The sequence below is a fragment of the Lonchura striata genome, chromosome 25, assembly GCF_046129695.1.
Source record: "Lonchura striata isolate bLonStr1 chromosome 25, bLonStr1.mat, whole genome shotgun sequence".
Lineage (NCBI taxonomy): Eukaryota > Metazoa > Chordata > Aves > Passeriformes > Estrildidae > Lonchura > Lonchura striata.
The window spans coordinates 7,112,603-7,138,999 of record NC_134627.1 but is presented as its reverse complement, the minus strand read 5'-3'; the positions used below and the strand labels follow the sequence as shown (position 1 = coordinate 7,138,999).

At 53.2% G+C, this 26,397-nt stretch overlaps 3 protein-coding genes across 5 annotated transcripts in view; 2 read left to right on the top strand and 1 right to left on the bottom strand.

The window, feature by feature from the left end:
• CDK12 (cyclin dependent kinase 12) overlaps positions 1–3,280 on the bottom strand; it is a 32,495-nt gene extending 29,215 nt beyond the window's left edge. For both annotated transcript variants that reach the window (XM_021532925.3, XM_021532926.2), the window contains exon 1: positions 2,076–3,280. In XM_021532925.3, coding sequence (XP_021388600.1) covers positions 2,076–3,115 — 1,040 coding nt within the window. In that variant the 5' untranslated portion in view covers positions 3,116–3,280. The remainder of the gene's footprint in view (positions 1–2,075) is intronic.
• A 752-nt stretch (positions 3,281–4,032) lies between these two features.
• MED1 (mediator complex subunit 1) lies at positions 4,033–23,478 on the top strand. 2 transcript variants are annotated; one of them, XM_021532927.3, is made up of 17 exons: positions 4,033–4,179; positions 6,265–6,371; positions 7,767–7,845; positions 8,388–8,442; positions 9,883–10,015; positions 10,713–10,741; positions 11,099–11,170; positions 11,352–11,426; positions 11,794–11,867; positions 12,122–12,211; positions 13,155–13,266; positions 13,496–13,620; positions 13,817–13,935; positions 15,090–15,291; positions 16,242–16,337; positions 16,439–16,544; positions 17,778–23,478. In XM_021532927.3, exons 1-17 carry the CDS (start codon positions 4,152–4,154, stop codon positions 21,022–21,024), a joined length of 4,749 nt encoding a protein of 1,582 aa, XP_021388602.1. In that variant the 5' UTR covers positions 4,033–4,151; the 3' UTR covers positions 21,025–23,478. The 2 variants fall into 2 exon arrangements, with proteins under 2 accessions (XP_021388602.1, XP_077644431.1); XM_077788305.1 differs by lacking the exon at positions 4,033–4,179 and adding an exon at positions 4,259–4,843.
• Positions 23,479–24,168: 690 nt separating this feature from the next.
• The window catches only part of FBXL20 (F-box and leucine rich repeat protein 20), a 44,266-nt gene continuing 42,037 nt past the window's right edge, over positions 24,169–26,397 (top strand). Inside the window, exon 1 of the mRNA XM_077788306.1 lies at positions 24,169–24,261. Within this exon, the coding sequence (XP_077644432.1) occupies positions 24,220–24,261 (42 nt within the window). The 5' untranslated portion in view covers positions 24,169–24,219. The remainder of the gene's footprint in view (positions 24,262–26,397) is intronic.

The window sequence follows — 26,397 nt, the reverse complement described above, 5'->3', positions numbered from 1 at the left end:
CAAGTGAGCTCTGAACCACTCAGGTGAGCCCTCCTCTGTCTCCTGGACACACCTGACCAAGAGCTCCCCCCACTACAGTCTCACCTCTCATCCTGGGAGCTCCACAAAGCAAAGCTACCACATGAATTACAACTCACACTTCACCTGACACACGGAAAACAGGTGAAATTCCCTCTGTCCCTTTGCTACAGTCACTGCAGGCAGGTGTTTTCCAAAGGGGCTGGAATACCTCACACAGTCAGTGAGTTATCTGCCCAGGAAAGAGAGAGGAGTAAGTTATCAAGCCAGAGAGTTGGGTACAAGCTGAATGTAAACAGTGAGCAACCTTTGGAACTCATCTGGTTTGGGGTCCAGCATTTAAGTCGGAGATGTCCTTAGAAAGTTGCTCTGAAAGTTTAGGGAAGCAGCACAAAGTGCTCTGAAGTTGCTCCCATAAATCAGGGAAATGGAACTGCTGGAATTCTCTACTCTGAATTCTCTACTCAGCCACTTACACAGAGAGGTTCTCCTGGGGAGAAAACTCTTAGGATTGCTCTGCAGCTCCCAGTGGCTTCTCCCTGCTCAGGGCTGGACATTTCCTCAGCGCCACAACTCCGAGTTGTATCAGTGAACTGACACCTTGCACCTTCCTCACCCTTCCAAAGGGTGAGCAAATAACGTGTCAGAGTAGCACCACCAGGCAAAAAGGACTGAAGGGAAGGAGCAGAAAACTACCCAGGCCTATCCCTGAGAACCTCCCAGGTGTACACAGAGAAAACAGGCCAGAGGAGGAGCAGCCTGGAGGAAATTTTCACTGTAAAAATCACAGTGGAATACAGAGATTTTACGTCAGAGCTTCCAGGGGGGTTGAAACCAAGACAGAACTGCCAGCAAGGACAAAGGCGAGCTCTCCATGGAAGACAGCACTCCTGAAGTTCAGAGCTGCAGTAACAAAGACCAAATTCCAAAAGCCCCGTGTGCTTTGGGAACTGCTGAGCTGCAGGATGCAGCACAGCAACCAGGGAGCAGAGCATTCCTATGGCCATTGCATTCCAGGTCACATCTGAATTGCCATGGAGCTCCAAGCAAAGCTCCACAGCATCCATGGAGACAACTGGAAACTCACTGAACGTTAAGCCAGGGCTAGAGAAAGAAAAGATCAACATTAGACTATGTCACAGGATGATTAATGAACACCTGAAATAAAACGCACAGAGCTACCTTGAAATAATTGTTTCCTTCTGGAGCAAAGTTACTGAGTAAAAGGGGAGAGAAAATTAGAGATAAGCCAAAATCCAGCTGGTTGCTCCTCGCCCTTCCAGCCTGCCCACATTTCAGAAGGGAAGAAACTCTAGTGCTGAGAAAAGAAAGTTTAGGCTGAGAGATGGAGTTTGCACGTGGCTGCCTCTAATCCAAGGGGAAAGAAAAGACAAACCAGTTCAGGAAGAGCAAAATCCACCCCAAACGAGCCCTCCTGAAAAGCAGGATCACGCTCCCACACGCAGTAAACAGATAAAGGCTTCCAGAAATAGGTGAAAACATTCCCCGTGGCTGAAGTTCCCAGCAGGTAAGCGCCTTAGATCCTGCTCCGGGAGCCTCCCCACGAAGGGGCCACTCCAGAGGTGGGTGTAACTTAATCCCAGCAGCTCCTCCAGCCTCCCTCCCTGCCCGCAGCCAACATGGACGCTGCCTCCCGCCAGGCACAGAGGCGGTTCCCAAAGTGTCAGCCCCATTTCCAAAGGGAACGGTCAAAGCTCCCAGCCAAAGCCAACTCCACACACGGCACTGGGCAGCAATGGGGAGGAATCACGGAATCACGGAGTGGTTTGGGTTGGAAAACGCCCTGAAGAGCATCCCATGGGTAGGAACACCTTCCTCTAGCCCAGCTTGCTCCAAGCCCTATCCAACCTTGGACAACACCATGGATGGAGCATCCACAACTTCCTCAGGCAAGCGCAGCAGGGAACAATTTTTTCCCCAATATCCCACCTTAAACCCACCCTCCATCAACCTGAACCCATCCCCCCCTGTATCCCATCACTCCAAACTCTCCCGAACTCCCTCCCAGCTCCCGGGGCGAGGCGGGGCACACGCACCTGGCGATGGGGCTGCGGCTGACGGAGCGCTTGGAGGCGAAGGGGCTGCTGGAGCGGCGGCGCCCGTAGGGGCTCGGGGACCTCCCGCTGTAGGAGCCGCTGCCCCGCTCGTAGCTGGACGAGCGCCTCCGGCCGTAGGGGCTCACGGATCGCTGCCGCCGGCTGTAAGGGCTGGGCGAGCGGGCGTTGGACTGGTAACCCACGGGCTCCTTGTAGGGCGGGCTGAGGGATTGGCGGCGTGAGGATCCGCCGGGGCTTTTCCTGTAGGGATCGTAGGTGCTGGAGGTGTGCGAGCGGGGCGGGCTGAGGTCGTATTCCTGCACGTAGGAAGCTCCCGAAGGGCTGTCGTCCAGTTTTGGGCTGTCCGACCATTTCCTGTGAGGGCTCCTGGATTTCCTCTTGGGGCTGTCGATGGTTTTGTAACTTTTGGGAGCATCCCTTTTGCGATGGCTTTTGCTGCGCTCTTTGTGGCTGGACTTGAGCTCCCGCTCCTTCCTGGATTTCTCCTTGTGCGCCTTGGCCGAGCGCGATTCCTTGTTGCTGCTCTTGGAGGAGGAGAGCGCCTTGGGGTGCTCCTCGCTCTCCAGGAGCCTCTTGGAGGATCCCGAGATCCTCTCCTTGGCGGACCTGCTGGAAGCATCCAGGCTCTTTTCCAACTTCCTGTCCTTCTCCGCCTGTTTGCTCTTCATCAGCTCCCGGAGCCGCTTGTGCTGGTGGTGCCGGTGCTTCTGGGCCCTCTCGCTCCTCTCCGCCCTCCTCTCGTCGTTGTCCCTCCTGTCCAGCTTGAGGCCCACATCGTCCGAGAAGGTGTCCGAGTCCGAGCTGATGTCATCGTACTCCACCAGCGGCTTGATCACCGCTCCCAGGGGCGCCGCCGCTTCCTGGGCCGCCAGCGGGGACTCCTTGGAGTGCCTGGACTTGTGCCTCTTGTGCCTGGAGCCCGCCCGGTGCCTCTCCTTGCTGTTGGAGCCGCCGCCGCCCGGCTGCGAGCACGCCCCGCCGCCGTCCTTCTTGCCCCCATGCCTCTCCGGGTTTGGCATTCCTCCCCCGCTGCGCTCGGGAACGGCGAGGGGCGGACTCGGCGGAAACCCCCAACTTCAAACTCCCTCCGCGCCCGCCCCTCGCACCATCCACGCCGGCCTCGCTGCTCCCTCCTCACACGGGGAGCGGGGCCCGAGCCCCGGAGGCGGCGGGAGGGACGGGCCGGGGCGGGGGGGGGGGAAGGAGCCGGGAGGGGAGGGGGAAGCGCCGCGGCCTCACCGCCTCATCCGAGGGGGGCCCAGGCCCGGCGGGCAGCGCGGCCGCCCCGGGAAGGCGGGGCCCGGAGCGCTGCCCGCGGCCTCAGCGGCGGTGGCGGGGCCTGGGCGCGGATCCCCGGCCGAAGGGGCCCCGGAGCCGCCGCCGCCCCCGGCGCGGCCCCCGCGCTCTGCCCGAACCGGAGCGGCGCCGTCCGGGGGGCGCCGCCAACTCTCGCGAGACCCGCCCGCAACTCTCGCGACAACTCCGCCGCCGCCACCCCTCCCTCCTTCCCTCCCCGGCGAGTCCTCCTCGTCCGCGAGTCCTCTCGGGGGATGGGCGGGGCCCGCGCGCTCGTCCTCTCGCGAGAGCCGCCAAATCGCGCGGCGGCTCCTTCCCAGCGAACTTTAATCGGGGCGCGGGGCGGGGACAGCGCCCCCTAGCGCCCGGCCCGCAACAAAGCTCCCATGGCGGCGGCGCCGCCGCTTCCGCCCCGCCCTTTCCCGCCGCTCTCCCGCTCCGCCGCGCCGCGCCCTAAAGCCGCCGGCGGGTGGCTGCCGAGCCCTCCCCGGCGCACCGCCGGCTAACGAGCGGTTAATGCTCCGTTAGGGGCTGCGGAGCGGCCGCCGCGCTTCCAGGGCGCTGAGGGGGCGGGGCGCGCTGGCCGCCGAGCCCCGCCCCGCTCCCGCGGAGTCTCGCGAGAGCGCGGGAGCGCGGCCGCGGGCGCAGCGATGGCGGCGGCCGCCGCCGTGTGAGGGCGAGGGCGGCCCGGCCGCCGCCGCCGCTCCCGCTCCCTCTCCGCTCCCTCTCTCCAGTCCAGACCAGCCCCGCGTTTGCAATATGAAGGCCGCGCCCGGCAGCGCCGAGGGTGAGTGCGGCGCGAGGGGCGCGGGGGTTCCCGGTTCTCCGTGAGGGAAGGAGGGCGGCCCGGCGGATCCGAGGCTCCGCATTCGGGTTGAGGTTGAGGTGGCGGCCCGGAAAGTGAAACGGGCGAGGGTCACAAAGGTGGTTTGAGGTGTGGGGAGTCTCTGTGCGGAGGTGGAGGGAGCTGGGCCTGGTTGCTGTGGAGGAGAGGAGGATGAGGATGCTATCAGTCCGGGCAGATATCGCTAGGGGCTGTCAGAGCCCTGTTCAGACTCTGCTCAGCGGCAGGACGAGGAGAAACGGCCGGAAAATAAAACACAGCAAGTTCCACCTCGGCATGACGAAGAGCTTCTTTCCAGGAGGGTGTCCAGGGAGGGTGAGTGGTCTCTGGGCACATTCCAGGTGACCCTGCCTGGCTGGGTGATCTGCAGAGATCCCTTCCAGCTCTCTCATGGGATTCTGGACAACTCAGTGTTGGTTGAGGAGGGGCTTGGACCAGGTGAGCTGCAGGGGTCCCTTCCCACCTGCAGCATCCTGTGTTGATGCAGCTGAGAGGTGTAAAGTGCCTGAAAACAAATCCCGGAGTAGCTGGGGTTGGAAGGGACCCCTGGAGATGATCCAGTTCAACCCCTCTGCCAAGGCAGGGTCAGCTGGAGCAGGGGACACAGGTGGGTTTGCAATGTGTGCAGAGCAGGAGGCTCCAGAACACCCAGCATTCATTCATTCCTTCCTTACACTTGGGTTTGGAGGGCTCAATGTGAGGTCTGTGGGCTAGCAGAGCATCAATCAGGAGCCCAAACTGTGGAATTTTGGCAGGTGGAAGTCACAGGCTCCTGTGAGGTGACACTAAAATGTCATGTCTGCACTGGACCCTCTGGGGCTGGGGACAGGGTTTATTCTGGAATGACGTCCACTGGGATGGTTTTTTTGACGTGAAAGTATGAAAAGCTCTGTCTCTTGGCAATAAAACACTGGATTTCAGTGTTCATGAGAACCATGTTCTCTTTATCACTCATCCACTGCTTCATCCCCCCCAGCACATGGAGCAGCACAAGGGGACAGCAGCCCTCAGCTTGGAGCTGATTGTGGAGCCATGGGATGTCCTGAGCTGGAAGGGACCCCCAGGACCATCAAAGCCCAGCTCCCATCCCTGCACAGGCACCCCAAAAATCCCACCCTGTCTCTGAGAGCAATGTCCAAACATTCCTGGGGCTCTGGGCTCTACAGGAATCATCAACCCAATTCCTGGCCCTGCACAGGCACCCCAAAAATCCCACCCTGTCTCTGAGAGTGATATCCAAACATTCCTGGAGCTCTGGCAGCCTCGGGGCTGTGCCCATTCCCTGGGGAGCTGTTCCAGTGCCTGAGCACCCTCTGGGAGGGGATAAAAATTCCCAAAATCCAGGAATCATCAGTCCAACTCCTGGCCCTGCACAGGCACCCCAAAAATCCCTGAGAGCGTTGTCCAAACCCTCCTGGAGCTCTTGGGGCTGTGCCCATTCCCAGGGGAACTGTTCCACTGCCTGAGCACCCTCTGAGGGGGGGAAAAAACTTCCCAAAATCCAACCTGAACCCCCCTGGCACAGCTCCAGCCGCTTCCCCATGTCCTGCTGTGGGGCAGGAACGTGTCTGAGCACAGAATTTGGCAGAACTGGCAGCTGGAATGACTTGGCTGAGGTTTTTGATGGTGGAAGGTGTTGAGGACCTTTCAAGAAGTTGGGGGAGAGAGACCAGAGAGGGGATCCAGGACACAAAACCCACCTCACTGCTTTAACCCCGTGTTTCCCACAGCCTCAGTTTCTGGGGATCCTCTCCTGACAGAACTGAACCTGCTGAGGCCACATCACTCAGGGATGGTGCAGAACAGGAGCTGAGCATTTTCCAGGAAAATCCATAAGATTTTCACAGTCCTTTAGTTTTAACAGCCTGGGAGATTCCGTAACACTTAACCTCACCTCAAGCTCTGGGGTTAAACCAGCAGTTAGCAAATTCTTTGAAGTCATTTTCAGCTTAAAGGTGGAAAGTTTTGTGTTGTTTAAGTGGTTTGCAGAACTTACCAAAGTTGGCTCACTGTGTTCCTGTGTGACAGAGGCAGAGAAGCTGAACAAGATGAGCTCCCTCCTGGAGAGGCTCCACGCCAAGTACAGCCAGAACCGGCCCTGGACAGAAACCATCAAGTTGGTCAGACAGGTCATGGTGAGCATTGCTGGGCTCTGAGCTGCAGCTCCTCTGCTGAAGGATTTCTCTTGGGTTTTTAGACCTTTTCCAGGTGTTTTTTGTTGTGTCCATGTGTCATGGTTTGATGCTGGTATCCCCGTGAAAATGCAGCTTCTTAATTGGATGCTGTGAAATGTGATTGAGAATAAAGCAGGCGAAGCTTAATAACAAAAAGGAAAAAAAAGCTTTATTAAGCTACTACTGCTATATTAGTATAAAAGAAAAAAAAGAAAAGCACACATAAAATTTGAAATTAAAACCTTTCAAAACATTCCTCTTCTTACTATCTAACTTTAATAAACTACAGTGACACACATTTGGACTCTTAATGAAGTATTTACCTTTTAATATATAATCAATACTGAGTCTAAGAGGGGACAGAGGAGTCTCCCTTGCACTACAGACCCCCAGGAAACACAGCTGCCACCTCTTGTGTTTCTGTGTCACACGTGGCACTGCCTGGAGAGAATCTGCCAGTGTGACACTCCTCTTTTTGTCACTGTGCTCTCACCACCGTGCATGGACAGAGACTGCTCATTGGGCTCCTTTGAGGATGCTTTGCCAAGGACCAAGAGGAACAACAGTCTAGTGTTTAATTTTGGGGCTACAGTCCCCCCCATTTTCCTCTAGAGCCTTTAACCCCTCTATATTAAGAGCATGTCTACTTTCAGTTGGTTATTCTAAGTGTCAATATTTACACCTGACCCCTGACTACATCAACTTCTTCCTGCTGAAAAGATTCTTTTTCTCATGTCAAACCACAGCACTGTGGCTTCACTCTCTCCTGAGTGGTGCAGGGGAGGGAGGGATGTCCAAACCTGCCCAGCCTGATGTGCCTTTCCGTTCCCTAATTAGTGTTCAGTGCCAGGGAAAGAGTAAAACCTATATTTCCTGCTATTTACCCTTCCAGGATATTGTTTTGTGGAACAGTTTGTTCAGTGACACTCAACACTCAGCCCTGGCTTAGTCAAAAATGGGTTTAAAATATTGGTGTGGCAGCAGGAGGCAGGGGAGAGCTACAACAAAACCTCCTGCCCACACTCATGTGTTAAAAGTTTGCCCAACTCTTTATTTTTCTGTCTCCTCTTCTAAAACTCTCAGCTTAGACCTATAAAAAGTTGCTACATTCTGTTCTTCCAGCTGGGCAAGTTGCTAAAAAGAAAATAAACTCAATTCCAGGCCTGCCTTTGTGATCTGCTTGCAAGCAGATTACTGCTCACCTAGAGGAATCAAAATGTTGTAATTTGGGGGTGAAATCTAATCTGCTTTTAATTATCAAAATAAACCTCGCTTAGCTGTTCAAAAGTTGCCATAATTCCCTCCTACTGAGGGACAAGGAAAAATGATGTTTTTTTTTTCTTCTGCCTGCCCAAGGAAAAGCGTGTGGTGCTGAACTCGGGGGGACACCAGCACCTGGTGAGCTGCTTGGAGACACTGCAGAAGGCCCTGAAAGGTTGGTGTGTTGTCTCCACAGGGTGGAAAATCCTCTGGAAATGCTCCATAAAAAGCACACAGGGTGTTCCTGGTGCTCAGAGGTCCATCAGCACACTGCCAGGAAGGACAGTCAGGAGTGGCTGTGCTGCTTTTATTGGGAAAATCCTCTTTTTATCCAGAAAAACTGTGGCTGCCCCATCCTCGGAAGTGTCCAAGGGCAGGTTGAGGGCTTGGAGCAATTTGGGATAATAGAAGGTGTCCTGCTCATAGCAGGGGTGTGACTTTAAGGTCCCTCCCAACCCAACCATTCATAATTCTGTGAGTGCCCATACCTGGATTCTACTTGCAGAAGAAATTCCATTCTCTCCTTGCAGTTTGGGAATATTTTGGGTTTTTTTTTCTGTGCAGACCTCATGTCTAAATTTGGGGACAAATCCTGTGTAGTTACACATGGGACAGTGTGAGCAGACATGGGAGGGAGTAACCAGCTGAGATTTGGGTTATTCCTTAGGGAATGTCAGATCATTCCCCTGAATTTTGGTTTTTGTCCCCTCCATCCAGTGTCGTCTCTGCCTGCCATGACCGATCGCTTGGAGTCCATCGCCAGGCAGAGCGGGTGGGTCTCTCTCCTCCCCTGACTCCTGGCAAAGATTTCTGCTGCTCCCCTGCCCTCACCAGAGCCTCGTGGTGCTGGGATTGGGGGATTTGTGTGCTTGGATTGGGGGATTTGTGTGCTTGGATTGGGGGGTTTTGTGTGCTTGGATTGGGGAGTTTTGTGTGCTTGGATTGGGGAGTTTTGTGTGCTTGGATTGGGGGATTTTATGTGCTTGGATTGGGGGATTTTATGTGCTTGGATTGGGGGATTTGCCTGCTTGGATTGGGGGGTTTTGTGTGCTTGGATTGGGGGATTTGTGTGCTGGGATTGGGGTTTTTTTTGGGGTTTTCTGTGGGTTTTGTGTGCTTGGATGGTGAGTTTTTTGGGGGTATTCTGTGGGTTTTGTGTGCTTGGATGGTGGGGTTTTATTGGGGTTTTCTGTGGGTTTTGTGTGCTTGGATGGTGGAGGTTTTTTTGGGGTTTTCTGTGGGTTTTGTGTGCTTGGATGGTGGGGTTTTATTGGGGTTTTCTGTGGGTTTTGTGTGCTTGGATGGTGGATTTTGTGGGGTTTTTCTGTGGGTTTTGTGTGCTTGGATGGTGGAGTTTTTTTTGGGGTTTTCTGTGGGTTTTGTGTGCTTGGATGGTGGGGTTTTATTAGGGTTTTCTGTGGGTTTTTTGTGCTTGGATGGTGTGGTTTTGGGGGGGTTTTCTGTGGGTTTTGTGTGCTTGGACGGTGAGGTTTTTTTGGGGTTTTCTGTGGGTTTTGTGTGCTTGGATGGTGAGGTTTTATTAGGGTTTTCTATGGGTTTTGTGTGCTTGGATGGTGGGGTTTTTTTGGGGTTTTCTGTGGGTTTTGTGTGCTTGGATGGTGGGGTTTTATTAGGGTTTTCTGTGGGTTTTGTGTGCTTGGATGGTGGGGTTTTGGGGGGGTTTTCTGTGAGTTTTGTGTGCTTGGACGGTGAGGTTTTTTTTGGGGTTTTCTGTGGGTTTTGTGTGCTTGGATGGTGAGGTTTTGATGGGGTTTTGTGTGCTTGGACAGTGAGTTTTTTTTGGGATTTTCTGTGGGTTTTGTGTGCTTGGATGGTGGATTTTGTGGGGTTTTTCTGTGGGTTTTGTGTGCTTGGATGGTGGAGTTTTTTTTGGGGTTTTCTGTGGGTTTTGTGTGCTTGGATGGTGGGGTTTTATTAGGGTTTTCTGTGGGTTTTTTGTGCTTGGATGGTGTGGTTTTGGGGGGGTTTTCTGTGGGTTTTGTGTGCTTGGACGGTGAGGTTTTTTTGGGGTTTTCTGTGGGTTTTGTGTGCTTGGATGGTGAGGTTTTATTAGGGTTTTCTATGGGTTTTGTGTGCTTGGATGGTGGAGTTTTTTTTGGGATTTTCTGTGGGTTTTGTGTGCTTGGACGGTGGGTTTCGTGGGGTTTTTCTGTGCATCTCACAGGGATTTTTGCTCTGGTTCCCTTGGCAGCCTGGGGTCCCACCTGAGTGCGAACGGCACCGAGTGCTACATCACCTCAGACATGTTTTATGTGGAAGTGCAGCTGGACCCTGCAGGGCTGCTCTGTGATGTCAAGGTGGCTCACCATGGAGAAAACCCCGTGGTGTGTATTCCTTGTGCTTTTGGGATTCCTGTTTATCTCCCTTTATTTTGAGCAGAGGAAATGGCTTTTATTTAACATTCCCTTAAACACAGAGTTACACCCTTGCTGCTCCTCCTACTGGGAATTTAAATCCTCCATGGAGTAGTTTGCTCCTGTGGGATTTTCTAATCAATGCACCCTATGGATTCACAGCTTGCAAAATCATTTGGAAAAGTTACCTCAATTTTTCTGAGAATTTTATGGAATTTTATGGAATTTTATCAAGGAACAGAAAGGGAAATTATTCTTACAAAGCTCAGATATGGGAATGGAAGTTAAAAATTGTGGAATGCTGGGAGAAAATGGTTTTAGTGACCTTCTGCACAAGATTTTGAGCTTGGTGTTTGATTGGCCTCTCCTCAAAACATCCCATAGTTAATATCCCTGTGTAAGCTCATTGATTTTCAACCTAAATCTTCACAGTTTGAGAAGTTTATTTCAAATTAATAACTTAAGAGGAAATGTTTTTACCTGGAATTGTCCCAGCAGGGCTTGAGGAGCGCACAGCAGGGTGTGGTTGTGAGCACTTTGTGGCTTCCCAGGAAAAGCTGATCCTCGGGAATTTCCCTGCCCTGCTATTTCCCAGCTGCAGAGCTGCACAAAGCCTGGAGTGGCTGCATTCCACGCTGACATCCTTTGTGTTTTCTTTCCTTTCCAGAGCTGTCCAGAGCTGGTGCAACATCTGAGGTGAGCGACAGGGGTGGGTTGTTGTGTTTTCACGCACAGGTTTCTCTTTGCTGTAATGATCTGATGCTATTTGATGTCTGGAAACGCAAAATTCTTCACAGCTGCTCCTTCCCCACAAAGTGTCTTCACTTCTCCAGGGGATTTTCTGGCTTTGGCTCAGATCTTGTGATTCTGGCTGCTGTGCAAGGTATCTTCAAAGCCCACAGCACATTAAAGCTGGATCGTTTAAAGAACACATTTTCATGTGGAGAAAGTCTATTTTTTTTAAGTGGCTCAGCATCTTTATTAATGTCACTTTTTAAAATGAGACCTGTTACCGATTTAAATACTTGGTAACTTCTCCCTTTTTCCTTTCAGGGAGAAAAATTTTGATGAGTTTTCAAAGCATCTGAGGGGACTTGTGAACCTGTATAAACTGCCAGGGGACAAGTAAGTCCTGGATATATTTATATCCAGATATATAAAATGAAATAACAAGTTTAGAATACATTTATTTATAGCCATGTATAAAATGAAAAAAAAAAAACCTTTAAGCTTGTAGGTTTGCACTGCACAGTTCCTTTCAAGTTTTTTATATTGTTTTACTGTTTTGTTTTTTTTATTTCCTAAGCAAACTTAAAACTAAAATGTACTTGGCTCTGCAGTCCTTGGAGTTGGATCTCCAAAAGATGGCTGGGATGTATTGGTAAGTTTTGTGGTGTCTGTGTGGTTTTCTAAATATCTATAAACACTTAGAGCTCTCAGAAATTCCTTTTTAACTGCAGGATTCAGTTGGAGGAGAGTCTGAAAGGCAAAATAAAAAGTTTGTAGCCAGGTGGATTCAGTGGTTTAAACTGAGAAAGCTTTGGCCTTGTTTGGCTGCTGTAGATTCAGTGATAAACCAGCCACGAGGGTAAAGCAGCTCCTGTTTTGCCTGTACAGTTGAAGTTTTGGATCAATCCCTCTTTGGGTCCCAGAAATGTGAATTTTGAGTTGAAATCAGTCTCAGCACGTAAATTTTGGCTTCAGGTGTGGCTGTGGCTTGTTTCAGTCTGTGTTTGCCTCTCTTGCAGGCAAGCCACCAATGCAAACCCCCTGGACAAAATCCTTCATGGCAGTGTTGGCTATCTCACCCCCAGGAGTGGAGGTACCTGTGATTCACTCTTAATTCTTAAAAAAAAACAAAAAAAAACAACTAATAATAAACTTTAATTGATTTTAACAAATTTTTAAAAAATTATTTGTTCCTGGCCTCATCTATGGGTCATAATTTCACATTAACTGATAGAAAATAATAAAGTAAAAGAGGGACAAAGTCTTTGGGTGTTTGTGTGGCTTTGTGGGGTGGGGATGATCAGGATGACTTCTCAGGATGCCTCATCAGGAGTTTCTCTCCCCCAGGTCTCCTGATGAACCTCAAATATTACGTCTCCCCCTATGATTTATTTGAGGATGGCACTGGAGCCCCCGTGGTTTTGCACGAGAACAGTGGTAGGTCAGCAGTGGGACTGCTGGGGGCTGCTGCTGCTGGAAGGAGGGAAGAAAACAGAATTCCAGCCCAGCCTCTGCTGTCACCCTGTCCAGCAGGACAATCACAGGACAGTCATTAAATCCTGTGGGTTTAATGAGCCCAGGAGACCACTGGCCACCGGACCTTGTGGCTGTGCTGGAGTTAGGGCTGGGGTATTGGGGTTTGCAGGCAGAGCCTTTTTCCTTGCAGAGAATCTCATTTTAACGTGGGATTTGTTTTGTTACCTGAATAAATAACATAAAATCCCAGCATGGTTTGGGTTTGGAGGGACCTTAAAGCTCATCACTTCCAATCCCCTGCCATGGGCAGGGACACGTTCCACCATCCCAGTTCCTCAGAGCTCCATCCAGCCTTGTGCCTCTCCCATCATCCTGGAAGATTGTTTTTATGCATGGACATGTGGCTCCTGTTACAACGCCAAAACCAAGCTCCAGTTGTCACGGAAAAAAGAGAGGGAAATTATCCAGACTCATAATTTGTTTTGCTTTGCAAAGAGCAAACTACGAACTCGCAGAAGCGTTTGGAAAATATTTTGAGAATGATGCAATTGGTCCACCTGGCAAGAGGGAAATGGAGCTTTGGGTAGAACAGTCAGTTTGGCTCCTGTCCATTTGGTCCTGGAGGTGAACAGTGAACTCTGTGCCTTGTGGGGAAAGCCAGAGTAATATTTTATGGAATCACAGAATATTTTGTGTTGGAAAAAGCCCTAAGGCTCATTCATTTCCATGGGCAGGGACACCTTCCACCATCCCAGGTTGCTCCAAACCTCATCCAGCACGGCCTTGAACACTTCCAGGGATGGAGAGTACATTTAATTCATATTTAATCCACAAAAGTTGCCTCTGGTGGGTTTTTTCCCCATCAGCTCATGTCCTTGTTGGGTTCTCCTGCTTCCCCCTGCAGTTCCTCGCTCGCTGGGTATGAACGTGTCGGTGACAGTCGAGGGAACCATGGCCATGCACAAACTTCCAATTGCTCCACTGATCATGGGCTCCCATCCTGTGGACAGCAAAGGGTAAGGGCAGGACACGAGGCCAGCACTCAGCTGGGGGGATTGTCACAGCTGTATAAAAATTCCACATGTGCTGCCTTTAGGCCAAAAAACGCCTTTTTCAGGGCTGTCAGCTGCTTCTGAGGAGTGCCTTCACTCTTAAGGTGTATTTGAGCAAACAGAAATGTTGTGCCAGGTGACAGCAGAAGCCCTGCAGCTCACAGGACCTTTTGTCCACTCCCAATTCTTCCAGAACTCCGTCTTTCTCCTCGATCACCAGTGCCAACAGCGTGGATTTGCCTGCTTGTTTCTTCCTGAAATTCCCACGTCCCATTCCAGTGTCTCGAGCTTTCATCCAGAAGCTGCAGAGCTGCACAGGTGGGTTGCAGACCTGTCAGACACATCTCTGGGGTTTTTATTCACGTTGCCTCGTTTCTATCAGTAATTGCTGCTGATTTTTAACGTGGGGAGGTGTTTGGGGTTTCGCGCTGTTCTCGGTAAAACCTGGGCAGGTTTTCCACCATCTCTCCCTGGCTTCAGGTGCCATCATTCCAACGCGGTGTTGTCCCCTCAGGTATCCCCCTGTTTGACACAGCACCCACGTTTGTGCCCCTCTATGAGCTGATCACGCAGTTTGAGCTGTCCAAGGAGGCCGATCCCCTGCCCCTGAACCACAACATGCGCTTCTACGCCGTAAGTGTGTGCCCCAGCCAGCCTGGGACACCTCCTTTGTAAATGCAGGGGAAACGAATGGGAAGGAATGATGATGGCTGGCTCCATTCAGAAGGCTGAATGATTTCTTTATTATAATTATGTTAAAATACATGAATATACTATATAAAGGAAGATACTAAAACTACATACGGCTTTAACACAACTTGTGATCCTTTCTCAAGAGTGCAGCCACGGGTGGATTGGATTGGCCATCAGGCTCAAACAATCCTTACTAGACTCTAATCAGGCACTCACTCCAGGTAAACAATTCTCTAAACACATTCTACATGAGAAAAACAAGGAGCAGAAACAGAAATTTTCTCTCTGTGCACCTCTATTAAAAATCCTGAGAGAGGGAGAAATGTGCTGCTACACACCTCCACAGCAGCATTTCAGGGGGCTTCAGCTCTTTCAGGTGTCTTCCAGGTGGGATAAACAAAATGGGTTCTGTATTTATTCACAGACAAAACTTATTCTTCAAGCATTAGGCTTTGTGTACAGGGCACAGGGTGCCCAGAGAAGCTGTGGCTGCCCCTGGATCCCTGGCAGTGCCCAGTGCCAGGTTGGACAGGGCTTGGGGCAATTTAGGATAGTTGGAATTGTCCCAGTCTGTGGCACTGGATGGGATTTGAGGTTCTCTCAACCCAAACCATTCCATGATTCTGTGATAACCATGGTACTCAGGAAAATTAGGTACTGAAAGATGCTTTGCTGTTGGAATGCAGCTGCAGGGAGGAGAGCAGAGGGGCTGAGCCTTCCCAGACCTGTCCCTCCCTTTTGTCCAGTGATGCGTGGCTGAACAAATTGCAGCATTTTGGGAGAAATCCTTAAATTTGTGCATGAGTGTTAACTCAGAGGATTCTCTCCCCAGAAGGGATGCCATCCAGTGTGAAACTGTTCTAGTGGGAACAGTGGGCAGTATTACTTCTGAGGAATTAAATGCTTTCCTTCCACTCTGAAAAAGGAAAACACTTTAATTCCTCAGAAGTAAAATGTTTTCATTTTTCAGAGTGGAAGGAAAACATCCTCAGTGATTATCCCTGTCAGCCAGAAAGGTGACGTGGTGTCGGTGGCCTCTGAGCACTGCTGCATGATGTCCATTTTCCCCTTCTGAAGCAGGGATTGTTTGTCAGGCTCTTCCAGGACAGCAGCACTGTTACTTCCTGAACAAAGACGCTCCTCTCCCGGACGGACGAAGCCTCCAGGGAACTCTGATCAGCAAAATTGCTTTCCAGCACCCGGGCAGGGTGCCCCTCATCCTCAACCTGATCCGGCACCAGGTGGCCTACAACACCCTCATCGGCAGCTGTGTCAAGAGGACAGTCCTGAAGGAAGGTGGGTGCTGTCTGAACCCAAAATGTCCCGCAGATATTTTTGGATATTCCGTGTCCAGGTCAGTCAGAAGCATTTGAGACCCTGGCAGGCAGCTGCAAACAGCTGGGATTTTACATTTAAACCATAGAATGATTTACCAACCTTGCAGGAAGAAGTCACAAAAGTTTAGATATTAGAGTAGAAGTAGTCACAAAGTAGAGGGAAGAATTTTTGAGTGCTGTACAGGGGGGTTTTGGTTTTGTACATGGGGATCAGAGGTTTTAAGATGGATTTGGGATTTGGGCCTGCCCTGTCCTCCCTCTTTGTCCTTCCTCACCTCCATGTTCTTGGTGATATTGGCACTCACAGATTGGTTTAGAGTAGAAAATCACCATTTAATATAGGTAATAGGCATTGGGGAAAAATATAAACATGTAACACGTAATGTACCATATAAAAGATAGAAAAGCACCATTTAATATAGGTAACAGGCATTGGGGAAAAACCATAAACATTTAACCTGTAATGTACCATATAAAAGAGAGCAGCAGCCCTGGGTGGGAGAGGAGAAGCAGTCGGAAGTCAGAGAGGATGTCAGGGTGTGTGTGTGCCTCTGCCTGAGCTGTGAGCAAACCACAGCAGCCCAAGGAGAAAATCTTTTAGATAACTTGCAATAAACTGCCTTGAGACTGAACAACAAGAGACCACTGAGCCTTTCTTTGGAAGCTCGGGTTGGAGGAGAGACTTTTCCACCACACGGAGCCACCCTGAACTAGGGTGGGCTCCAGCAGGTGCCACCTCCAGAGGAATATGAGGTGGGAATGATGAGCTCTGGGGAGTTCTCCTCATAAAAAATGTGGCCTCTGCTGCTCTGCTGCTTCCCTTGCTTGTTTTCCCCCATCCGTGTTGGGGTTTTGAAGCTTTGGTTCATCTCCACTGTTCCCTCAGTGAAAAGTTGCTGTGTCTTTCAGATTCTCCGGGCATCCTGCAGTTTGAAGTTTGTCCTCTCTCCGACTCGTGTTTCAGTGTGTCCTTCCAGCACCCTGTGAACGACTCCCTGGTGTGTGGTAAGTGGCCTCGGGGGCAGCAGGAGCAGCATTGCTGGCAAGGCTGGCAGGCTTTCCTGGCCCTGTGTGCAGCATTTTGATCTCTCCCTGCTCTCTCGCAGTGGTGATGGACGTGCAGGACTCCAGCCACGTGAACTGTAAGCTCTACAAAGGGCTGTCTGATGCCCTCATCTGTACAGATGATTTCATTGCCAAGGTTGTTCAAAGGTAAGCTGGGATTTTGTCCCACCCTGTGCTCCCAAGCACACAGATGATCTCTGCTCCGTCTCGTGGTTCATTCAGCTGTTCTGTGGTTCTTTGGAGGAGACAAGAACCCAGAGCCATGCTGAAAATTCAGTGCCAGATGTTGAACTGTAGCTACTTGTTTTTGAGTTTGTTTTTTACAGTCACATTCACAGGACACAGCACTCCTGTCACCTTTGGAGTGGAAACCACTGGTTTTGCTTTCAGCACATTATAGGCTTGTTATCCCTGAGGAGAATGTAGTGTTAACACTGGTTTTTGAGCTCAAAAAGCTGCTCCAGCCCATGGCAGAGGGCTGGAACTGGGTGGGCTTTAAGGTCCCTTCCAGACCAAAGCATTCCATGATTCTGTGATTACATCCTGTGCTTTTTAACTACCAGATAGTCTGTCAGCTATCAGTTATTAGAGAGAATTAATTAATTCTCCCTCTGTGATTGCACGTGCAGGTGTCTCGTGGCTGGTTAAGGGTGGTGGGAGAAGCGTGAATTCAAGCAGGACATAAACCTGGATCTGCTGCTCTCCTGTGCAAGCAGATAATGATCTGTCAGCTATCAGTTATTAACCACCAGATAATGATATTATTAAATTAGTTATTAACTAATTTATTAACTATTAAATTAATAAATTAGTTGTTAACTACCAGATAATGAATTCTCCTTCCATGATTGCACGTGCAGGTGTCTTGTGGCTGGTTAAGGGTGGTGGGAGAGGTGTGAATTCAAGCAGGACATAAATAAAAGCTGGACCTGCTCTCCTGTGCAAGCAGATAATGATCTGTCAGCTATCAGTTATTAGAGATAATTAATTCTCCCTCCGTGATTGCACATGCAGGTGTCTCGTGGCTGGTTAAGGGTGGTGGGAGAGGTGTGAATTCAAGCAGGACATAAACCTGGATCTGCTGCTCTCCTGTGCAAGCAGATAATGATTTGTCAGCTATCAGTTATTAACTACCAGATAATGATCTGTCAGCTATAATTATTAGAGATAATTATTTCTCCCTCTGTGATTGCACATGCAGGTGTCTTGTGGCTGGATAGGGGTGGTGGGAGAAGTGTGAATTCAAGCAGGACATAACTAAAACCTGGACCTGCTGCTCTCCTGTGCAGAGCCCTGAGTGCTCGTTTCCTACGTGCTGGAGGTGTAAAACCTCCCCATGACCCAGTGAGCCCCACGCTGACCCTGTGCTGTGTCTTGCAGGTGCATGTCCATCCCTGTCACCATGAGAGCCATCCGTAGGAAAGCAGAAACCATCCAAGCTGACACGCCGGCCCTGTCCCTCATTGCAGAGACAGTTGAGGACATGGTGAAGAAAAACCTGCCCCCAGCCAGCAGCCCCGGGTATGGCATGACCACGGGCAGCAACCCAATGAGTGGGACCACCACCCCAACCAACACTTTTCCTGGGGGGCCCATCACTACTTTGTTTAACATGAGCATAAGCATGAAAGAGAGGCATGACTCGGTGGGCCATGGGGAGGACTTCAGCAAAGTGTCTCAGAACCCAATTCTCACTAGTTTGTTGCAGATCACAGGCAATGTGGGGTCTACCATTGGCTCAAGTCCAACCCCACCCCACCACACGCCACCACCGGTATCCTCACCAGCCAGCAACACCAAGAACCACCCCATGCTCATGAACCTTCTTAAGGAGAATCCCCCTCAGGATTTCTCCACTCTCTATGGGAGCAGCCCTCTGGAAAGGCAGAATTCCTCCTCTGGCTCCCCCAGGATGGAAATGGGCCCTGGGGGGAATAAACAAAAGAAAAAAAAATCCCGCATGCCGGCCGACAAGCCCAAGCACCAGACTGAGGACGATTTCCAGAGGGAGCTCTTTTCCATGGACGTTGACTCCCAGAACCCCATTTTTGATGTCAACATGACTGCAGACACCCTGGACACCCCTCATATTACTCCAGCACCCAGCCAGTGCAGCACTCCTCCTGCCACCTACCCCCAGGCGCTGCCCCACGCCCAGCCCAGCATCCAGAGGATGGTTCGCCTGTCCAGCTCGGACAGCATCGGGCCCGACGTCACCGACATCCTCTCGGATATCGCAGAGGAGGCTTCCAAGCTGCCCACCAGTACCGAGGACTGCCCGCCCATTGGGACTCCAGTCAGAGACTCCTCCAGTTCAGGACATTCACAAAGTGCCCTCTTTGACCCCGATGTTTTTCAGACCAACAGCAGTGAGAACCCCTACACAGACCCCGCGGACCTGATCGCCGACGCCGCTGTGAGCCCCAACAGCGACTCCTCCAACCATTTTTTTCCGGACGGGGTAGATTTCAACCCTGACTTGCTGAACAGTCAGAGCCAGAGTGGTTTTGGGGAGGAATACTTTGATGAGAGCAGTCAGAGCGGAGACACTGATGATTTCAAGGGCTATGGCCCCCAGGCTCTAACTAATTTAGGGGTGCAAGTCTTGGGGGCTGACGGGGGGGAAAATAAATTTAAGGGGAGTGCTCCATCCGATACGGTGGATTTTAGTATTATTGCAGCTGCCAGCAAAGCACTGGGGTCCTCTGACATCATGGAGCACCACAGTGGAGGTCAGAGCCCTTTGCTGAACACGGGGGATTTAGGAAAAGAGAAGTCTCAGAAACGGGTAAAGGAAGGCAATGGCTCTGGAAGTGCCATGGCAGGTGCCGGGATAGATGGGAAGCCAGGGAAGCGCAGCCGGACGCCGTCCAGCGATGGCAAAAGCAAAGAGAAACTTCCGAAGCGGAAGAAGCAGGAGACGGATGGGAAATCTCCGTCCCACAGTTCATCCAACAGGCCCTTCACGCCGCCAGCGAGCACAGGTGGGTCCAAATCTCCGGGGAGTTCGGGCAGATCCCAGACTCCTCCCGGGGTAGCCACTCCTCCTATTCCAAAAATAACCATTCAGATCCCAAAAGGAACAGTGACTGTTGGCAAACCGTCTTCACACGGCCAGTACACGAGTAGTGGCTCCGTCACCTCCTCCAGCAGCAAAAGCCATCATAGCCATTCTTCCTCCTCCTCCTCTTCTTCCTCCTCTTCAACCTCAGGCAAAATTAAAAGCAAATCAGAAGGGTCTTCTGGCTCAAAGATGAGCAGCAGCCTGTACTCCAGCCAAGGCGGCTCCGGGTCGGGTCAGTCCAAGGGCTCGGCCCAGTCGGTGGGAAAGCCGGGGTCCTCCCCCATCACCAAGCACGGCCTCAGCACCGGCTCTGGCAGCACCAAGATGAAACCTCAAGGAAAGCCATCGTCCCTCATGAACCCTTCCATGAGCAAACCAAACATCTCCCCGTCCCACTCGAGACCCTCGGGGGGTTCTGACAAACTCGCCTCTCCCATGAAACCCGTCCCGGGTACTCCCCCGTCGTCTAAAGCGAAGTCGCCCATCGGTTCAGGCTCTGGTGGGTCCCACATGTCTGGGGCTGGATCGAGCTCGAGCATGAAATCGTCTTCAGGAATGGGATCCTCCGGGTCTATGTCACAGAAACCGCCTCCCTCGTCCAATTCCTCCACGGCGTCTTCATCTTCCTTTTCGTCCAGCGGGTCTTCCATGTCTTCATCCCAGAACCAGCATGGAAGCTCCAAAGGCAAGTCCCCGAGCAGAAACAAGAAGCCATCGCTGACGGCGGTCATAGACAAGCTGAAGCACGGGGTGGTCACGAGCGGGCCCGGCGGAGACGACCCCATGGATGGACAGATGGGGCCCAGTTCCAATTCCTCAAGCCATACGATGTCCTCCAAACACAACATGTCTGGAGGGGAGTTCCAGGGAAAGCGGGAGAAGAGCGACAAGGAGAAATCGAAGGTCTCCGTGTCTGGAGGATCCGTCGACTCTTCCAAGAAGAACTCGGATTCCAAAAACGTCGGAAGCACTGGAGTGGCCAAAATTATCATCAGCAAACATGATGGTGGTTCCCCTAGCATTAAAGCCAAAGTAACTCTGCAAAAACCCGGGGAAGGAGGCGGGGACGGCCTGAGGCCTCAGATGGCTTCTTCCAAAAGCTACGGCTCGCCCCTGATCAGCGGCTCCACGCCCAAACACGAGCGCTGCTCCCCCAGCCACAGCAAATCCCCAGCCTACACCCCCCAGAACATCGACAGCGAGAGCGAGTCGGGCTCTTCCATCGCCGAGAAATCCTACCAGAACAGCCCCAGCTCCGACGACGGCATCCGGCCCCTGCCCGAGTACAGCGCCGAGAAGCACAAGAAGCACAAAAAGGAGAAGAAGAAAGTGAAAGACAAAGACCGGGACAGAGAGAGGGAGCGGGATAAGGACAGGGACAAGAAGAAATCCCACGGCGTGAAGCCCGAGAGCTGGTCCAAGTCTCCGATCTCGGCGGATCAGTCTCTGTCCATGGCGAGCAACGCCATCCTCTCGGCCGAGCGGCCGTCCCGCGCCAGCCCCGAGTTCCTGATCGGGGAGGAAGATGATGATCTCATGGATGTTGCTTTAATTGGCAATTAATTTCTCCCAGATGAGCTGTCCGCAGGTCCTGGTGGGAAGGAAGGAAGGAAGGATTCATCTCAAACCTGCCACACGGATCTTCACGGGGTGTGTTTGGAGAGGGGGGGGAACAATAAGTATTTCCAAGGTATTTCCAAGATTTTCAGACCACCAAGGTCTGTGCAGAAGGATGTGAGTGGCAGCAGCCTGTGGCCTTCCATTCCTCCTGAATTGATGAGTATTACCATCCCTGTCGGAGTGAACGGGGATGAAACCGAGTGTGGAAATTTGGGAGCAGCTCCCAGATGGAGCAAACGGACATAGGCTGGTCTGGGAGATCCCAGTCCCTCTGCCCTCTTCCCATTCAGGATAAGCTCCTTTCGGATGTAGGAAGTTTTAAAGTAATTATTTTAGGAAGTGTTTTAAGGCTGGGTTTTAATTCTTTGGAAGAAGGAAAAATCATGAATTTTTAAATTTATTTTATTCCCACGGCATTCCTTCGTCCAATGCCCAGCTTAGCACAATGCCTCTGGCACGAGCTGGGCGCTGTTTTCTCATGGAAATCAGGATTTTATCCCGGGTCACAGCTCTGAGGGATTGCTGCTGCCTTGGGTTTGCCTTCCCGTTTATTTTAGCTATTTATTCACCTCCATGTGGGAACACCTCGTGCTCCTTGTTTTCCCCCAGCAGGAATTTGGGTAGAACCCGTGGGTTTGGGTGGCTCTGCAGCTTGGGTGACATTCCAGCAGGGTGAAATTCCAGCAAATCTCAGTGGAAAGGGAAATCCTGCCTGCACCAACAAGCTTCCCTGGAATCTCCTGGTGCTGCTGAGCTGGGAATTGTGCTCACACACAGATTTTCCAGCTAAGGGAGCCGTGTCCTGCTTGGAAAACAGTCCCAGAGTGGCTCAGCTGGGATCAGAAGTGTTGATTTCCTTAAAAGATGGATTTTCCCCTTTTGGCTGGAATTAGGAGCGTGACTCAGGCGTCCTCTCCGGGCTGATCTTGTGGTCCCTGAAAGGAAAAGAGACTCAGGAGAGTTGTTTTATTTTTAAAAGCAGTTTCATCTGATTCACTGAAGAGGAATGTGGGAAATCAGGAGTTCTGGGAACGCATCTCCTGTGGAATTATGTACTGAGCAGGATCCTGCTCCCACTGGATTTTGCTGTGGGTGCCGGAGGCCAGGATTTCCCCGTGGGAATGAGGTTGTGCTTCACCTCTGGGGACACAGCGGGAAAAGCTGTCAAGGATTTGAGTTTTTCTTTGAAACCACTGAAACTTCCCATCCTGGGTGGGATACCCCAGGAAAGCTGTTTGGTTTTTAGCAGGTTGGCAGCTCTCCTGTTAATTGTAGGGATTTGTCACCCCTTTCCTCCTGCCTCCAGTTTAATTCCAGGCTTCCCGCAGAGCGTTGGGAGCCTGAACATCTCCCAAACTTCCTCCAACTCCGGAGAACTTCCCCTCCTTGCATTTTCCAGTATTTATCCCTTGCTCCTGGTGTCTTGCACGCCTCCCCCTCGCCAGAGCTTGAAATGAGAATAAAATGGGAAATAAATCGGAGAGCGAACGCTGATACCTGGCGCAGCGTTGGCGCCGTGGGCTGCTGCAAAGAGGACGTCAGGAATGCAATCCCAGAGGAATTCTGCTCCAGTGGCTCTCTTGGGAATGGTGCCAGCTCATCCTCTGAAGGGCTGCCTGCCCCCATCTGCTTTTATTTAATCCTTTTTTGTGTTTTTGTGGACAAAAATCCCTTCGATCCGTCGCGAGTTGTGCGAGGGCACAACCAGCCTTCCAAAAGAAGCACTTTCAAGTGGAATCCAGGCTGGGAATTCCCCAGGATGGCTCCCTGTGTTTTCCCGCTGTGCAGCACGCTAAAAGTTGGAAGGGAAAGCGGCAAAATTGACACAAAAACCTTTTAAAGGAACAAGCTGCACTGGTTTTCTCTCCCCTCACCCAGACCAAAGCTCAGTATCCAAAATTCCCCCTGTGGAGGGTGGGAACAGAGGGAACAACGTCTCCTCCAGCCCAAATTTAAAGCTTTTCACCCCGTTTTGGTGCCCTGACCCCTTCCAATGACGTCAGTCCTGGGAGAGCTGAGGTGCGTGACCACGCAGAGGCTTTGGGGTGTCAGTGCTCGGGCTCTGAGAAATGGTTTATTTTTGGAGTATTTTTGCTTATATTCTCAATAATTGTACATCTTTCAGTATTCAGAAAGATAAAATTAAATATAAGCCAAACCTTTTAATCTCAGGTGGTGAAGTGAACACGGAGATTAAAAGAAACTGGTTCCTTTCCTCGATTATCATGATGTACATAAATCCCTGGCTGGAAAACCGATGGATTTGTAAATAACCCCGGCTCCCGCGGCAGTTTTTTTTGGGGCAGGGGGGTGTGTGGAAAGCGGAATTCCAACTTTTTTTGGAGATATCGCAGAGAACATGTTTATTTACATGCAAATAAACCCCTTTGGTACAAAGCGGCCTCGGCTCTGTGCTGGGGGGGGGTCACAGGGGCATCCCCGCCATGCTTGATTTTCCCGCGAGAATGACATCACCGTGACGTCACCCGCGCGCGGGGCGCTGATTGGTTGAACTCGCCGCTCCCGGAAGAGAAGAGCGGAGAGGCGGGGGATACCCCCCCCCCCAACCAAACCCCCCCCACCTCCCGGGACCCCCGATCCCCGCAGCCCCCCGGACACCGGGGGGAGAATCCCGGGGACGGGGCGGGGGTCCCGCACCCCCGACACCGCGGGCGGAGCGAGGGGGCGGCAGGACCCCCACGGCGGCGCGATGGGGGCGGCGGCCTGCGGGGTAGGTGAGGACGGCGGGGGGGGGGGATCCTCGGTTGTGCCCTCCTCCCTCTCTCCCGGTTCCTTCACCCTCCGCGGTACAACCCGCATCCTCCGGGCAGCGCGGGCAGTGCATCTCCCCTTCACCCCATCCCCGTCCTCGCTGCGGCCGAACCCCTCCGTTGGCACTGCCATCGCCTCTCCCTGTGCCCTCCCTCCCCTCCCTCTCCCCGGTGCCGCTCCCCTCCCCCTCCCGGTGCCCTCCCCCTCCGTCTCCCCGCGGCGCTGTCCAATGACGGCGCTCGTTGCTGGCAGGTGCGGAGTGTTTTTGTTTTGGGTGCGAGCTGAGGCCGCAGCGGACGCGGCGGCGGCGGCGGCGCCGGGCGGAGGCCGCGCTCCGCCAGCCCCGCAGCCCCCGCGCCGCCCGCCATGCGCCGGGACATGAACGGGGTCACCAAGAGCCGCTTTGAGGTGAGGGCCCCGCCGGCCGAGCGCGGGCCGGCCCGCCTGAGGGGGAGCCGGGCTGGAGAGAGGCCGGGCCGCGGTGGTGCGACCCCCCGGGGGCCCCGAGATCCCCCCGAGATCCAGCCCGAGATCCCCCCGAGGGCTCCGAGATCCCCCCGAGATCCCCCATGAGGGCTTCGAGATCCCCCCGACATCCCCCATGAGGGCTCCGAGATCCCCCCGAAATCCCCCCTGGGGGCTCCGAGATCCCCCATGAGGGCTCCGAGATCCCCCCGAAATCCCCCCTGGGGGCCCCGAGATCCCCCCGAGATCCCCCCGAGATCCCCCATGAGGGCTTCGAGATCCCCCCGAAATCCCCCCTGGGGGCTCCGAGATCCCCCCGAGATCCAGCCCGAGATCCCCCCCGGGGGCCCCGAGATCCCCCCGAGATCCCCCATGAGGGCTCCGAGATCCCCCCGAGGACTTCAAGATCCCCCCGAGATCCCCCCGAGGGCTCCGAGGGGCCCTGAGATCCCCCCTGAAGGTTCTGAGTTCCCCCCTGAGGGCTCTGAGATCCCCCCGAGATCCCCCATGAGGGCTCTGAGATCCCCCCAAGATCCCCCCGAGATCCAGCCCAAGATCCCCCCTGAGGGCTCCGAGATCCCCCCGAGATCCCTCCGAGGGCTCTGAGATCCTCCCTGAGGGCCCCGAGATCCCCCCAAGATCCTCCCTGAAATCCCCCCTGAGGGCTCCGAGATCCCCCCTGAGGGTTCTGAGATCCTCCCTGAGATCCCCCCTGAGATCCCCTCTGAGGGCTCTCACATCCCCCCTGAGGGCTCCGAGATCCCCCCGAGATCCTCCCTGAAATCCCCCCATGAGGTCTCCGAGATCCCCCCTGAGGGCTCTGAGATCCTCCCTGAGATCCTCCCCGAAATCCCCCATGAGGTCTCCGAGATCCCCCCTGAGGGTTCTGAGATCCTCCCTGAGATCCTCCCTGAGGGTTCTGAGATCCTCCCTGAGATCCCCCCTGAGATCCTCTCTGAGGGCCCTGAAATCCCCCTGAGATCCTCCCCGAAATCCCCCATGAGGTCTCCGAGATCCCCCCTGAGGGCTCTGAGATCCCCCTGAGATCCCCCCGAGGGCTCCGAGGGGCCCTGAGATCCCCTCTGAGGGCTCTCACATCCCCCCTGAGGGCTCCAAGATCTCCCCTGAGGGCTCTGAGATCCTCCCTGAGATCCCCCCTGAAACCCCCCCTGAGATCCCCCCTGAGGGCTCCGAGGGGCCCTGAGATCCCTCATGAGGGCTCTGAGATCCCCCATGGGGACTCCAAGATCCCCCTCGAGATCCTCCCTGAGGGCTCCGAGATCCCCCTGAGGGCTCTGAGATCCTTCCTGAGATCCCCCCCCGAGATGCCCCCTGAGGGCTCCAAGATTCACCCTGAGGACTCTCAGATCCCCCCCGAGATCCCTCCTGAGGGCTCTGAGATCCTCCATGAGGGCCCCAAGATCCCCCCTGGGATCCCCACTGAGGGCTCTGAGATCTCCCTGAGATCCCCCCTGAGAGCTCTGAGGGGCTCTGAGATCCCCCCTGAGATGCCTCCTGAGGGCTCCAAGATTCACCCTGAGGACTCTCAGATCCCCCTGAGGCCTCTGAGATTCCCCCCTCCCCGAGATCCTCTTTGAGGGCTCCGAGATCCCCCTGAGTTCCCCCCTGAGGTCTCTGAGGGGCTCCGAGATCCCCCCTGAGGGCTCCAGATTCACCCTGAGGACTCTCAGATCCCCCTGAGATCCCCCCTGAGGGCGCTGAGATCCCCCATTAGATCCCCCCTGAGGGCTCCAAGATCCCCCCTGAGGGCTCCGGGATCCCCTCTGAGGGTCCTGAGATCCCCCCGAGATCCCACCTGGGCAAAGCGAGGTGGGCACCGCAGGTTCTGTTGGAATGGGGGTGCAGATTCAGGGGGGCTCCTGGCTGTGCCCCCCGGGTTTGGGGGGTGGTTGGTGAGACGCTGCTCCCCTCCACCCCCCAATTTCGGGGGGATTTGTTCCCTCGATGGATGTAAACTCCTGTGGCGGGGGGCAGTGAATGGGGCTGGGGGTCTGTGAGTGGGGCTGGGGGGCTGTGAGTGGGGCTGGGGGTCTGTGAGTGGGAGTGGGGGGCTGTGAG

Excerpts from the sequence above, each read along its gene's own strand:
- MED1 (XM_077788305.1), top strand. The coding sequence starts at position 4,627 with ATGGGATTCTGGACAACTCAGTGTTGGTTGAGGAGGGGCTTGGACCAG. Across the intron at positions 13,621-13,816 it reads GAAGCTGCAGAGCTGCACAG|GTATCCCCCTGTTTGACACA; the intron begins GTGGGTTGCAGA and ends TTGTCCCCTCAG. Across the intron at positions 13,936-15,089 it reads ACAACATGCGCTTCTACGCC|GCTCTTCCAGGACAGCAGCA; the intron begins GTAAGTGTGTGC and ends ATTGTTTGTCAG.